The sequence below is a fragment of the Physeter macrocephalus genome, chromosome 1 (genome assembly GCF_002837175.3).
Source record: "Physeter macrocephalus isolate SW-GA chromosome 1, ASM283717v5, whole genome shotgun sequence".
Classification (NCBI taxonomy): domain Eukaryota; kingdom Metazoa; phylum Chordata; class Mammalia; order Artiodactyla; family Physeteridae; genus Physeter; species Physeter macrocephalus.
In genome coordinates this window covers 63,777,470-63,792,390 of record NC_041214.2, presented here as the reverse complement: position 1 = coordinate 63,792,390, position 14,921 = coordinate 63,777,470, and the positions used below count along the sequence as shown (strand labels likewise).

The following is a 14,921-nucleotide window of genomic DNA, read 5'->3' as shown; positions in this document are numbered from 1 at the left end:
AAAAAAAAAAAAAAAAAAAAAAAAAAAAAATCCTGTGATAAACCATAATGGAAAAGAATATGAAAAAGAATATATATATGTATTAACTGAGTCACTTTGCTGTACAGCAGAAACTAACCCAACACTGTAAATCAACTATACTTCAATAAAATTTTAAAAAATAAAATAAAATTCAGTATTAGTTACCTATAAAAAATAATTATTATGAAAGTGTTCAATTAACTTTTTCAATTTACATTTCAATTAAGTGTTCAACTAAGAACTAGATGATAATGTTATAAAATATTAATTTCAAAATGGAAATTGCTAAATTTTATTTCAAAATACCTGTACAGTTGGAGACTAGTTTTTAAATATAAATAAATATATTTGGAAAATATACACTGAAATATTAACAAACCTTCCTTGGAGTAGTGAGATTGAGGGGTTTTACTCTCTTTTGTCCTTTAGGCATTTTCCAATTTTCCATAATGAACATGAGTTGATTTTATGATGAGAAAAAACATGTTTAATTTTTAAATTTAAAATATTTTGGGGGAATTCCCTGGTGGTCCAGTGATTAGGACTCCACACTTCCACTGCAGTGGAGCACGGGTTCAATCCCTGGTCTGGGAACTAAGATCCCACAAGCCACACTGCATAGCCAAAAAATAAATAAATAAAATAAAATATTTTTAAAAATTTTAAATATTCATTATTATAAGGGTCTACAAAGGTACTCAAGTCCCTATACACTATGTGACCCTCATGATTATGTGACTACCTCACCAGCAGTCCTCTTTACCTTCAGAGCGTAGTTCAAGCCCTTTAGGATATAGGCTCACACAGGCCCTTTATGACACAAAACCCTCAACAACCCTTACATTTCAATTAAGTGAAATCCCCTCCACTGTGCAGCTCCCTACCCCACGCAATGTCCACACCAATCATAATGAACTCCTTGGACGTTCCTCGTAGCAGAACACCACACTTTCTGGTCCCCTATGCTTTACACCTTCATTCTGCAAGAAGTGACCTCTCCACCCAGCTACTTTGCAGTCACCCAAAATTAGCCCAAGAACCTCCTATGACAGAACTTTCCTACCTCTTCCTATGAAGTTCTGTAAGGTCTCATAAGACCTTGTGCATGCTTTTATCAAAACATAAATTACCCATACTATGCTGTCTAGTTTCTAATTTAACCATGTGGATTGTTTTCTCAGCAAGAATAATACTGCATTCATTACTAGCCTCCAACCTACCCTCATGCAGATCCTTCTACCTAGAATGCCTTCCAGCACAGCCACAGCTCACATCTCTCTAAGTTCCGTCCAGGTGTCATTTGGAAAAGGAACATCCCTCACCCTCCAGAGTGAGCGAAGTCTACTCTTCATGTTCCCCTAGCCCTCTGTATAGGACTGAATCATGCTGCTTTCAAATTATCTGTTCAGCTGTCTGGGAGTTCCTCAAAGGCAGAAGCTGTGCCTGACTCATTCCCCTAAGTCCAATATCTATTAGAGTATCAGTGTCAGGCCAGGGTAAACAGTAATCATTGTTATCTGAGCTAAACACCTTCTCTTAATGCTTTCCAAACTAAAGTTCTAGCTTAATGTCTAAAACACTGTGGTAGGGAATTCTCTATCAGTTTAGTGGTTAGGACTCTGAGTTTTCACTGCCGGGTCCCGGGTTCAATCCCTGGTTGGGGAACTAAGATCCCACAAGCTGCATGGCCAAAAAAAAAGGGAAAAAATAAATAAAATAAACGCTGTGGTTTCAACCAACATCACTTTAGAGGAAAGTTCTAGTCCTATGCTGTGGTAAGCAACCTCTAAGATGACTCCCAGTGATCCCCACCTCCTGGTATTCACACTCTTGTGTAGTTCCTCCCACATTGTTCCAGGGTGAGTCTGAATGAACAATAGCACATGACAGAAGTGATGGTGTATCACTTGCAAGATCAGGTTATAAAAAGACTGGAGCTAAATAAAAGAGTGGTAAGACAAATGATGAACTAGGAAACTCCAAGCTCTCATTCTTCCACAGAAACATCCAAAAAGAGAGAGAGAGAAGGAGAAAATATAAGGACCAACTTTGTTGGTGCTCTGAAAAATAGTCAAAGGTTTACAGCAACAAAACAAATACCCAATCAAGAAAAAGCCATCTTCAAAATGATAGGAAAGTTTGGGGGCATTTTTATTCACCCTTTCGCCTTCCCACCCCAGTGCAGCAGCAGTCTTGATCTTGAAGCACCAGCAGCCCAGTTCCCAGTTCCCTCCCTTGAACAAGGGAACAGAGCAGACTTTATTTGAAAAGCATCATGTACATCTATTCTGACATCTCTGGAGGATACTTGAACTACCGACACAAGACTCTCCTCTTCAATTTGCCTAACTTGGAACTTGGAAAAATCAGTGGGCACTGCTTGTAAAAGATGCAAGGTGGACTACAGACTCACAGATGCCTGGGACAAAAGATTACAGGTATAGGAACTTTCCTGGTGGTCCAGTGGTTAAGACAATGCGCTTCCCTTGCAGGGAGCGTGGGTTCATCCCTGGTCAGGGAACTAAGATCCCACATGCCACAAGGCCAAAAAAATAGAAGAAAAAAAAAAAAAAAAGATTACAGGTGTAAACAACCAATAGATTGTCTAAGAACTGGAGGATGAGTTAGGATGAGATTCTTTGGGAAATTAGGACATTCAAAAGCAGCTGTCTATAGGGGGAATTTAGAAAGCTACACACATGCCCAGGCAAGCTGCATACCCAGGAAGGCCTGAAAAGGCCTTAAGTTTTCACTTTAGGCTGCTTCCTAGGATCAGAGAAAGCCTACTGGAGTATTTGAAGGAGTGTTTTAACATAGAGCCAAGATGCAGAGACTGTGAGAAGTAGTTGGATTTTTTTGTTTTTCTGCTTCTTTTTAAAATTTTTTGTGAGTTTTTGTTGTTGTCTTGTTTTTTAACTCCTGACATTCAAGGAAATCTGTCAAAACATTAGCTGAACATGAGCTAAAGGAACAGACACTTCCATGACCACACACAATAAGGAATAGTCTTTGCAAAATAGTGTGGAAAAATCTCAAAGCATGTGGACTACCACAGCCTACAGCAGTAATAATTAAGAAAAAGAAAAAGCAAACCCTGGGGAAGAAGGAAAATCTGATTTCCAGAGTTACCTCATTATAATTGTCAGATGCTCAACTTTCAACAACAAAAAAATCACAAGGCATACAAAAAAAGTGAAAAATATAATCCATCCAAAGAACAGATTGATAGAAACCACCACTGAAAAAGCACAGACATTGGACTTTCTAGACAAAAACTTCAAAACAACTGTATTAAATATGCTCCAAAAGCTAAAGGAAAATCTGGACAAAGAGCTAAAGAAATCAGGAAAACATTTTATGAACAAAATAAGAATATCAATAAAGAGATAGAAATTATAAAAATAAACCAAACAAATTCTGAAGCATTATGGGGGTGTCCTAGAAGAAGAAAGAAAGGGGCAAAGAGATTATTTGAAGAAATAATGTCTGAAAACCTTGCAAATATGATGAAATGCTTAAATCTACAACTCTAAGAAGCTTAATGTATTGCACATAAGATAAACTGACACATTATAATCAAACTGTTGAGAGATAAAGTCAAAGAGAGAATCTTGAAAGCAGCAAGAGAAAAGTGGCATCACAAATAAGGAATCCTCAATAAGATTTACTAACTGACTACTCAGAAGAAACCTCGTACACTAGAAATCAGTGGAATGATGTAAAATGTCAAAAGAAAACTTTCAACCAAGAAATTTATATCTGGCAAATCTGTCCTTCCAAAATGAGGGAGAAGGGCTTCCCTGGTGGCGCAGTGGTTGAGAGTCTGCCTGCCGATGCAGGGGATGCAGGTTCGTGCCCCGGTTTGGGGGGATCCCACATACCACGGAGCGGCTGGGCCCGTGAGCCATGGATGCTGGGCCTGCGCATCCGGAGCCTGTGTTCCGCAACAGGAGAGGCCACAACAATGAGAGGCCCACGTAACGCAAAAAAAAAAAAAAGAGGGAGAAATTAAGATATTCCCAGATAAACAAAAGCTGACTACCACTAGACCAGCCCTACAGAAATGTTAAAAGGAATCCTTTAGATTGAAACAAAAGGACACTAGACAATAACTTGAAGAAGTAAGAAGAAATAAAGGTCTCCAGTAAAGGTGAATACATAGGCAAATATAAAAGCCAGAATTATTGCAGTTTTGGTTTGTAACTACTTTTTATTTTCTAAGATGGAAATTTATAGCTTTAAAGGCATCCATTAAAAAAGATCTCAAATCATCTGCCTGCCAGTGCAGGGGACATGGGTTCGAGCCCTGGTCTGGGAAGATCCCACGTGCCGTGGAGCAACTGGGCCCATGAGCCACACTACTGAGCCTGCACATCTGGAGCCTGTGCACTGCGATGAAGAGTGGCTCCCACTCGCCGCAACTAGAGAAAGCCCTCACACAGAAACGAAGACCCAACACAGCCAAAAATAAATAAATTTATTAAAAAAAAAAAAAAAGGTCTCAAACCAATAAGCAAGCTGTAAACTTTGAGGAACTAGAAAAAGAAGAACAAACTAAACTCAAAATTAGTAGAAGGAAATAATATAGATTAGAGTGGAAATAAATAAAGAATATAAAAACAAGGAAAAAATTGATAAAAATCAAAAGTTGGTTCTTTGAAAAGATCAACAAAATTTAAAAACCCTTAGCTAGATTGATTAAGGGGGAAAAAAGACTCAAATTCCTAAAATCAGAAATGAAAATAGGAACATTTTTACCTATTTTACAGAAATAAAAAGGATTTTGAGAATACTGTGAACAATTGATGCCATCAAATTAGATAACCTACATGAAATTGATAAATTCCAAGAAATACACAATCTATGAAAAGCAACTCATGAAGAAATGGGAAATAGGTAAACCTATAACTAGTAAGGAGATTAAATCAGCAATCAAAAACCTTCCAACAGAGCAAAGCCCAGGACCAGATGGCTTCATTGGTGAATTCTACCAAATATTGCAAAAAGAATTAACACCGATCCTTCTCAAACTCTTCCAAAATAATCAAAGCAAGAAAGAACACTTTCTAGCTCATGCTATGAAGCAGGATTAACCTAATAACAACAACAAAGACACTACAAAATAACAAAAAACAAAACAAACAAAAAACTACAGACCAGTATCCCTTATGAATATTGCTGCAAACATCCTCAACAAAACCCTAGCAAATCAAATTCAGCATATTAGACTATATATAAATGTATGAAATGAACATGTACACCTTAAATTTATAGAATGTTATATGTCAAATTATTTCAAATAAATAAATAACAGCATATGAAAAGGATTATACCCCATGAGCAAGTGAGATTTATTCTTGGAATGCAAAAGAAATTTCAACTTATGAAAACCAAGCAATGTAATATATCACAGCAATAAAATGAAGGAAAAAAACTACATTATCATCTCAACTGATACAGAAAAGGCATTTGACAAAATTCAACACCCTTTCATGATAAAAAAAAAAACACTCAGTAAACTAGGTATAAAAGGGAACTTCTTCAACATAATAAATAGGCCATATATGAAAAAAACACAGCTAATATCATACTCAAAGATAAAAGACTGAAAGCTTTCCCTCTGAGAACAAAACAAGGACGCCTGCTTTAACCACTTCTATTCAGCATAGCATTGGAGGTTCTAGCTAGAGCAATTAGGCAAGAAAAAGAAACAAAAGCATCCAAATTGGAAAGGAAGAAGTAAAATTATCTCTATTCACAAGTGATGTGATCTTATACACAGAAAACCCTAAAGATTCCACACACAAAAACTGTTAGAGCTAATAAATAAATTTAGCTAAGTCCCAGGATACAAAATCAACACCAAAAATCAACTGCATTTTCTACACACTGGCAATGAACAATCTGAAATGGAAACTAAGAAAACAATTCCAGTAAGAGCTAAAACTATAAAACTCGTAGAAGAAAATACAGGGGGAAAGCTTCATGACATTGGATTTGGCAATGATTTCTTGGATATAACACTAAAAGTACAGACAACAAAAGAAAAAATAGAAAAGCTGGACTTGATCAAAACTTAAAACTTTTGTGTATCAAAGGACATTATTAAGAGTGAAAAGACAACGTAAAGAATGGGAGAAAATATTTGCAAATCATATATCTGATAAGGGATTAATATCTAGAACATATAAACAAGTTCTACCACTCAACAACAAAAAACCTAATTTAAAAATGGGCAAAGAGGGCTTCCCTGGTGGCGCAGTGGTTGAGAGTCCGCCTGCCGATGCAGGGGACATGGGTTCGTGCCCCGGTCCAGGAGGATCCCAATGCTGCGGAGCGGCTGGGCCCATGAGCCATGGCTGCTGGGCCTGCGCGTCCGGAGCCTGTGCTCCGCAACGGGAGAGGCCACAGCAGTGAGAGGCCCGCATATGGCAAAAAAAAAAAAAAAAAAAAAGGGCAAAGAACTTGGATAGACATTTCTCCTGTTGTATACATACACAATGGCATATTATTCAGCCATAAAAAGGAATGAAATTGATGCATGCTACAACATGGATGTACCTTGAAAACATTATGCTAGGGCTTCCCTGGTGGCTCAGTGGTTGAGAATCCGCCTGCCGATGCAGGGGACACGGGTTCGTGCCCCGGTTCAGGAAGATCCCACATGCCACGGAGCGGCTGGGCCCGTGAGCCATGGCCGTTGAGCCTGCGCGTCCGGAGCCTGTGCTCCGCAAGGGGAGAGGCCACAACAGTGAGAGGCCCGCGTACCACACACACACACACACAAAAATTATGCTAATTGAAACACAATGCTAAATCAGACACAAAAGGACAAATATTTTGATTCCACTTATATGAGGTACCTAGAATAGGCAAATTCATAGAGATAGGAAGTAGAATAGAGGATACCAAAGGCGGGAGGGAGGGATGGAGGGAGGGAGGGGGAATAGGGAGTTATTGTTTAATAGGCACAGAGCTTCTGTTTGGGATAGTGAAAAAGTTCTGGATATAGTGGTGATAATTACACAACATTGTGAATGTACTTAATGCCACTGAATTATACACATACCTTAAATGGTTAAAATGGTAAATTTTATATGTACGTTTTGCCACACCCAAAAAAAGTTTGGAGGATATGGTAACCAGACTCTAAGATATCCCCCAATAATCCCTGCCTCCTGGGATGCATTCCCTTATATAATCTCCTCCGACTGGGTATGGGCTGGAGTTAGTGACTGACTTCTAACAAAGAGTACAAGGCAAAAGTAACAGTATATGACTTTGAGTCCAGGTCATCAAACAAATTGTGGCATCACTCTCTCCTCTGGATCACTCATTTGGGGGAAGCCATCCACCATGCTGTGAAGAGCTCCATGAACAGGTCCATACAGTGGGGAACTGACTGCCTGTCAATAGCCCTGAGTGAGGTGGGAAGCAGATCCAACAGCTGTCAAGCTCTCATATGACTTCAGCCACAGGTAACATCATAAAAGCACCTTTCTAAGAGCTCTTGAGCCATCACATTCAACTAAACTGTTCTTGGATTTCTGACCCTCAGATACTGTGTGATATGTTGTTTTAAGCTGCTAGATTTTAGAATAGTTTGTTATGCAGTAATTGATAACTAATACCAGAAGTGGAGGTGAGGAAAAGATGTTAAAGCAAGAGTCCAAGTATCTTGAAAGAGAATAATCACAAAATGCTATGTTCATCACGTAAAATATTACAAAAAATTTCACATTTCACAATTTAAAAAAAAGTTTCTCACGTTAGTTATTTGCTGTGTAATGAATAAACTTTAAAGAAACAAAAGGAGAAAATGTCAATCTTAAGAAACAAGAATATTGAACTCACACAGAATACCAAGAAAGCTTGAATCAATTTCATTGGCATTAAAAGTTTTTATTTGGAATTTAATCCACAATCTATACAAGTTATTTACAAGGCATGAAAATGGAGAACAGCACAAAATACAGTTGAGGTATAAGCTAAGAGCACAGTATGTCATGTTTCAATAAATATAATTCAAAATTTGTAAACTAAGTGACCAGATAGATGAGTCTTGTTTTATAGTAAAACCATATAAAATATTTATTTCACGTGAGGTAGAGGACAGTTTTGTGTCATGTAATACAACCAACCACAGCAATTTTAACCGTAAAACTGTACATCATTGGCAAGATTTTAAATTGAATTATGGTCAGTGTAGTCAACAATTTGTTTCAACAGTTGCACAACAGATCTTTCATTTACTGCCGTCACAGATTCGAACTTCAGAAATAATTTAAGACTACTGTGTTGGCTTAAAATTATCAGGACAAATAAATACTTCTAACAGGATGGTTAAAAGCAAGTATATTTTTTCTCCCAAACTATAATTCCCCAAGAGTTGTTCAAGATTTAGCAATTCTTTTAGTAGGATTTTTTTTTTTTACTACAACTACTTTAAGTATGCTGTGCTTTATTTTCAAGTGAGGTATTTATATTGAAGAAAAAAAAATCTTACTAATTTCTCTTACATTCAACTAACTTAATACACTATTTTGTTTTCTGGGCTTAATTTTTAAAATTTCGGTTTTTACATTTGTTCACTTTAATTCAAACACAGTAGCACTATATAAGACATTTAATTCTATCACTAAAAAACAGGCTCCAAATTGCATTATGTATTATAGTTTAGAAGCCAATTAAAATGGAAAGATTTTACGAAAGAAAAAAAAAGACTGTCCTTTTAAACAAGATGCAATATAGAACACCCATACGAATTTCTTCCAATAATGGAAATTCTTAAGTGTCTTACACTAGAAAAAAATTTTAAGCTGTTTAAGTTATTCAACCCCACAATGTATAATACAGCAGTAATGTGTCCCTTATTGCTGGCAGCTCAATAAAAACTAACAAGTAGTTTCAAGCACAGAAACAGATGTACAGTATGAGCACAACTTTTCATTCTATTAATTTTTAATATCCTGTCGTGCAGATTAAATGTGTAAGAGCAAATAAAAATGAGGATTCTTCCCTAAGCAATCAAAACATAAGTCACTGAGAAGAAAATTTTAGAAACTGATCAAAAACCTTCAGCACCAGCTTTTCTATTACTTTTAGGGAAATAACCTTGAGCATGTTTCATATTACTCAAGTTTCTTTATCATTTTACTTTCCTTCAAACAGAAGCCATAGATGTGCAAATAAAATAGTTGTTCTGTCATGTCTTCTAAAATATATGGATAACCTGCAAGTATCATTGTACTCAGTCAATTACACCTACTTTAGTAACTGGTTTTCAATTCAATATGTACAAATGATTTTATAGCTCAACTGGTAATATATTAAATATGTTATAAAATTAGTTCAAGAACCATAAAACATCCTGACTCTCCTGGACACAGAAATTCAAGCAAAAGAATATGCTTTACAAAACTAAAGCACAAGCCAAACTTACGTTGTTGGTCAAAGCCTTTCCTAGTGTTACAAGTTGCATTTGTGAAATCAGGGTTGTTTAGAGCTTCCTCAATGACAGCAGGTTTTACATTTACTATAGATTTGGTAACTTTTTCTCATAAAGTTTAGAGTATAGAAACTATCATCACCCAAATTAAACATTACTCATCACCCAGTAAACTAACATTCTATCTTTTCTTCCTTTTAAAGATGCTCTAGCACTTTTGATAGGCCGTTCCTTTAATGCAGCTTTCTAAAGTAAATATTTTTATATTTTTCCTAAAAAGAAAAATATTATGACGTCTGAGGGAAAATCCGCTTGCCTGATGAATCGGCACACAAAAACTAACACTGAAACAAACTTTAAGCTAGCAACCAACACACAAAATGAGCATGCAAAAATAGAATAATAATTATATGGATATTTTTAGCAGAGGCCACTTGTAGAGTATTACAAAGTCTCTATATTTTCAAGCTATGTTGTACAGTTTAACTTGAAATTACTTTTAACTATAATAGGCATACTATTTACAATGGACTAAAAAAAAATTTTCAAAGAAGTTAGAAACTGATGGCACATCAGTGTATCTTCTGGAAAATGAAGACTACAATTTCATGTGGCAAGTTTCCCTTATGTGAAGAACTAGAAAAAAGTTCTTTACTCAACTCTAAATTAAGAGTTTATGATAATTTAAAGGTGATTAAGCATTGCTTAGAATTTTTAAATAACATATTTCAAAGATTAAGCAATTTTTTTAGAAGTTTTGAGTTGAAACTTAAGCTTACCATTTAACTAAGTAACATAAGTAGATTTTGAGTGAATTAGAGAAATAAATGAAATTATAGGGGCCTGAATTATATCTCCCAAAAAGCTTAGCTGTGACACAACTAACACACAACTAAAATGAAACGGTATCATAAAATGTATTTGTGATTTTTCTTTCCCCAGATAAAGAAAAGGTATTAGGAGGGTATGTCATTTTTAATATTTGTTCCTGTACGTCATTTTAACACGCGTTCCTCCTTAAGGAGGAACAAGAATCAACAAATTAATTGCAGGTTTAACATAGTAAAAGTTAAATGGAAAATAGAAAATACACATTTAGATCATACTCTAGTATTTGGGAAGTACAAAAATTCTTTTAGGATATATAAGTACCATTAAGCAAAATATGAAAATAACTGGTTAAATGATGACCTACTTATTTTTGAAGTTCTATACCAAGTATCTATCATCTAAGATGGGAATAGTAAATAACCTTAACCTTAGCTGATATATTTAAAAAATAAACTTAGCTCTCAAGTTAATTTCATATAGTACCTTACATGAGAACATAAACATAAAATTCATGGGATAATAATGTCAATTAATGGTAGCTTCAGGAAACTTTCTTTAAAAAATGCATACTAAGAATTTTACCTAGTATCTTTTAAGCCAAGAATTAACTAATATGAAATTTGCCATTAAAGAATGACAGGATTTTCTGTGCAAAAAAAAAAAAACAAAAGTGCAGAAGTTGTCCCTCCCCCAAACTATGGAATTCCTGTCTTCTAAAAATTATCTAAAAACCTTTTAGTAGCAGATAACTAAACTTCCCTATATTAACCTATCATACACTACCAGTTGACTGTAAATTCCTGATTTTGATATTAAATAGTAATTGAAAATGGTCCATTCGTGCACATTTTGGTAAGACTTAACATTTAAACATACAAAGTCCAAAATAACCTTCAAAGTGTTTAATATTTTACAATTTAAAGGAAAACAAATCTATTAAGGAAAACAAGTCCATTATATAAATTTCAGTAAGACCCACAACTACATATAAAAACTGTACAGGAGGATTATGGATTGTATGGAAACTGATGTACATCAATGGTATCAATTTTTCTCAAGTACATTAATATTTTCACACCACTATTAACAACATAAAAGTTCAAAAATTATTACATTTTATTCCCTCTTCTAAAGTTGCTGCATAAAAATTTTTTTCTAAAGACAACCATATTTAAACAGAAAATCTAATTATAACCGCTTCTTGTGTTTAGCAGCAGTATATAAGAAAGCATGTTATCCTTCCCCATGGGGTGTGCTATAACCTCATCAATGAAATTCCTCTATTGACAAAATGTCTCTTAGGAGATATTAAATAGAAGAGAACTGGTGGAAATTCATTCAACAATATGAACAAAATAAAAGCAAATTTTGATTATAATAATGAGTATACTATATTAACTTAGAAAGGAGATTGTGTTCATGAAAAAAAATGGAGATTCAACTCCTTGAGTAGCTCTATATATGAAATATGAAGCCACCATTGTATCTAAAATATGGGTAACAAAATTGATGAAAACTATTTTCCATCACACAATGCAGCTTTTAAAAAGTATGCAACTGTTAAATTGCATTAGAAATATAGGCAGATTATCTAACAGTTGAAACCGTAAAGTATTGTTACTAAGCTGGTTGAAAAAAAAGTACAAAGAAACATACATTTTCATTCATTTGGAAAATGTAAAAATTTATATACTAATATATAATCTCTTCACTTTCTCTGATCTACAAATGGATACAATGCCTAGTTATTTTCATGCAGATAAATTGTTCAGAATTCAATTACCAAAGCAAACAAACAAACAAACAAAAATAAACCCTGTTGGGAACACACAGATGAATCTCTTCAAAGATTTCTATTCTTTAGCAGTCTTCGATGATTTCAAAATTTGCAGCTTTAGCTCTTTTATCATCATCTCTAACTTCTGTCTTGCCTCCCGTTCCTGTCTGAGTTCATCTTGGAGTTCTTGCCTATCAGCCTCGGCATGGTCCAATCTCTGTCTCAGTTCTGCCAGCTGTGTGATTTAGAAGACTGTGTCAGTTTTCATTCAGTTTTGTTTTTCCACTTACTCCTCACATCATGGCAAAGACCTACTTTCAAATTACTTATTACAAAAATGAACTATTTCATGCATGCATCTCTTGAATATCTAATACTATTAATCAGACTTTGACATGACCTTAAAATAAGGGTGAAACAAAAGGTCAAGAGAATTGAACACCTAGAACACTTTCATTATGCCCTACACTTCAGTATACCTCTCATCACAGCTGGCTCAGGTTAAGAGTTATTTGTTCATCTTCCCCAAGTTGGGAGCTACTATTCATTTTTGCCCGAGTGCTGTGAACATAGTGGGCAACAGTTCATATTTGTTAACTCGTTGATTTGAAAGCCCATATACTACATTAAAATAACATAACCTCTGATATTCAGATAGCTAGAGATTAGCAATTTGGACAACTAAACTACAGAAACCTCACAAGTTTAAAGTAATAAAGTAATCAAGGTCAAAAAATCATCTTGGATGATATAAAGTTGTGTTTAACAGAAATGTCTATTTTGAAATCTAGTCTAAATGAAACGAGCTTAACGTAAAGTAATTTCTTTAATGAAATTAAAATAACGGCTTCAATTTCCACATTGAAAGGGCAACACTATACAAACTGTAATTCTTACCTGTGCTGCATATTCAGCCTCTTTATCTTTTTCTAAATTTGAGTCACAGGTACATTTTTGCTTCATTACCTGCTCTAATTTTTTCTCTAAGTCTTTCTGTTCAACATAAAATTCTTCCATTCTTTGAGCATGTTCATTCTGCAAAGATTCAAGCTCTTTCTGTAAATTCTGCTGTTCTTCAGTGAGTTCCTTCATAGCTTTTGAACTACTCAACATTTCAACTTCCTGTAATTTAAAGAATCACAATATAATTTTTACTTTATTTCCATCACATTAGAATTTTCAATTCAGGAAAAAACAGGACAGAAAATATTTAAAATTCAGCTGTCATATCAATTCTATACATAAGTAATTATCTTGAAAACTATCTTCTCTAAAAATTTTAAAGTATATTAATCTTTCTTATAAATGTAAAACTGAATAATCTTAAAATACATTTACAGCATCTCATCTTGACTTTCCTTAAGAATATGCAAAAGTATCTTTTCACAATGGACTATCATTTAGATAACAATTTTACCATCTGAAGTTGTTGCTTCTTCTGCAAAATTGAGTTCAGTTTTTCCTGTTGTTTTACATAAGTTCTCATTACTTCTTCCATGATTTTTCCCTTATCATCCTCACAAATGACATCTTTGACAAGAAGTGGAGATGAAGCTGCAGCATCACGGTCAATTCCTGCCTTGCTTGTGTCTCTGGCTAAGTTGCAAGTGGTAGGCTCAGGTTTCTTTTTGCTTGTAGAATTATTCGAGACTGATGGATCTTTGAAAGGCAAAAATGAAGTAACAAAGTATGAATATCACTCTGTTAAAAAGTCATTAGAACAATCCATAAATGAAATTAAGAAAACAATTTCATTTACAAATGAAATAAAAAATAATAAGATACTTAGGGATAAACTTAACAAAATAGTATAAAACTTGTAAAATGAAAACTACAAAACATTATTGAAAGAAATAAAAGACCTAAATAAATGGAAAGCCATCCCATGTTTATGGATTGGAAGACTTAATACTGTTAAGATGATATCATGATCTGAATGTCAGTGACCTCCAAAATTCATATGTTGAAATCCTAGCCCCCCAGTGCAATGGTATTAGGAAAGGGGGCTTTCAGGAGGTAATTAGGTCATAAGGGTAGAGCCCCCATTGATGGGATTTATGCCCTTATAAAAGAGACTCCAGAGAGATCTCCCACCATTTGAGTACACAGTGAGAAGATGGCCATCTATAAACCAGGAAGCAAGCCCTTTCCAGACCAAATCTGCTAGTGCCTTGATCTTGGATTTCCCAGCCTCTAGAACGTTGAAAAGTAAATGTTTGTGGTATAAGTCACCCAGTCTATGTTATTTTTGTTACAGCAGCCCAAATGGACTACAATAAATGATAATACTCCCCCAAATGATCTACTTTTTCAATGCAACCCCTATCAAAACTTCAACTGGCTTTGTGGCAGAAACTGACAAGCTGATTCTAAAATTCATATGGAAATAAAAGGAAACCAAAATAGTCAAAACAATCTTGAAAAAGAATAACAAAGTTGGAGGACTCACAATCCCCAATTTCAAAGCTTATTACAAAGCTACAGAAATCAAAATTGTGTGTAGTACTGGCATAAAGACTAAGTCCAGAAACAAACCCATACTTTTATGGGCAACTGGTTTTCAACAAGGGTGCCAAAACAATTCAATCAGGAAAGAGTATTCTTTTCAACAGTGTTGGGACAACTGTATCCATATACAAAGAATGAGGTTAAACTTCACACCTTATATAAAAATTAACTCAAGGGCTTCCCTGGTGGCGCAGTGGTTGCGCGTCCGCCTGCCGATGCAGGGGAACCGGGTTCGCGCCCTGGTCTGGGAGGATCCCACATGCCGTGGAGCGGCTGGGCCCGTGAGCCATGGCCGCTGAGCCTGCGCGTCCGGAGCCTGCGCGTCCGGAGCCTGTG

The 14,921-nt window shown here is 35.3% G+C and overlaps 1 protein-coding gene across 1 annotated transcript in view; it reads right to left on the bottom strand.

Annotated features, from left to right (window-relative positions):
• Positions 1-7,913: 7,913 nt before the first annotated feature.
• The window catches only part of SKIL (SKI like proto-oncogene), a 24,626-nt gene continuing 17,618 nt past the window's right edge, over positions 7,914-14,921 (bottom strand). Inside the window, exons 4-6 of the mRNA XM_055083760.1 lie at positions 13,495-13,736; positions 12,975-13,199; positions 7,914-12,312 (exon numbers count right to left, since the gene is read on the bottom strand). Coding sequence (XP_054939735.1) covers positions 12,154-12,312; positions 12,975-13,199; positions 13,495-13,736 — 626 coding nt within the window. The 3' untranslated portion in view covers positions 7,914-12,153. The remainder of the gene's footprint in view (positions 12,313-12,974; positions 13,200-13,494; positions 13,737-14,921) is intronic.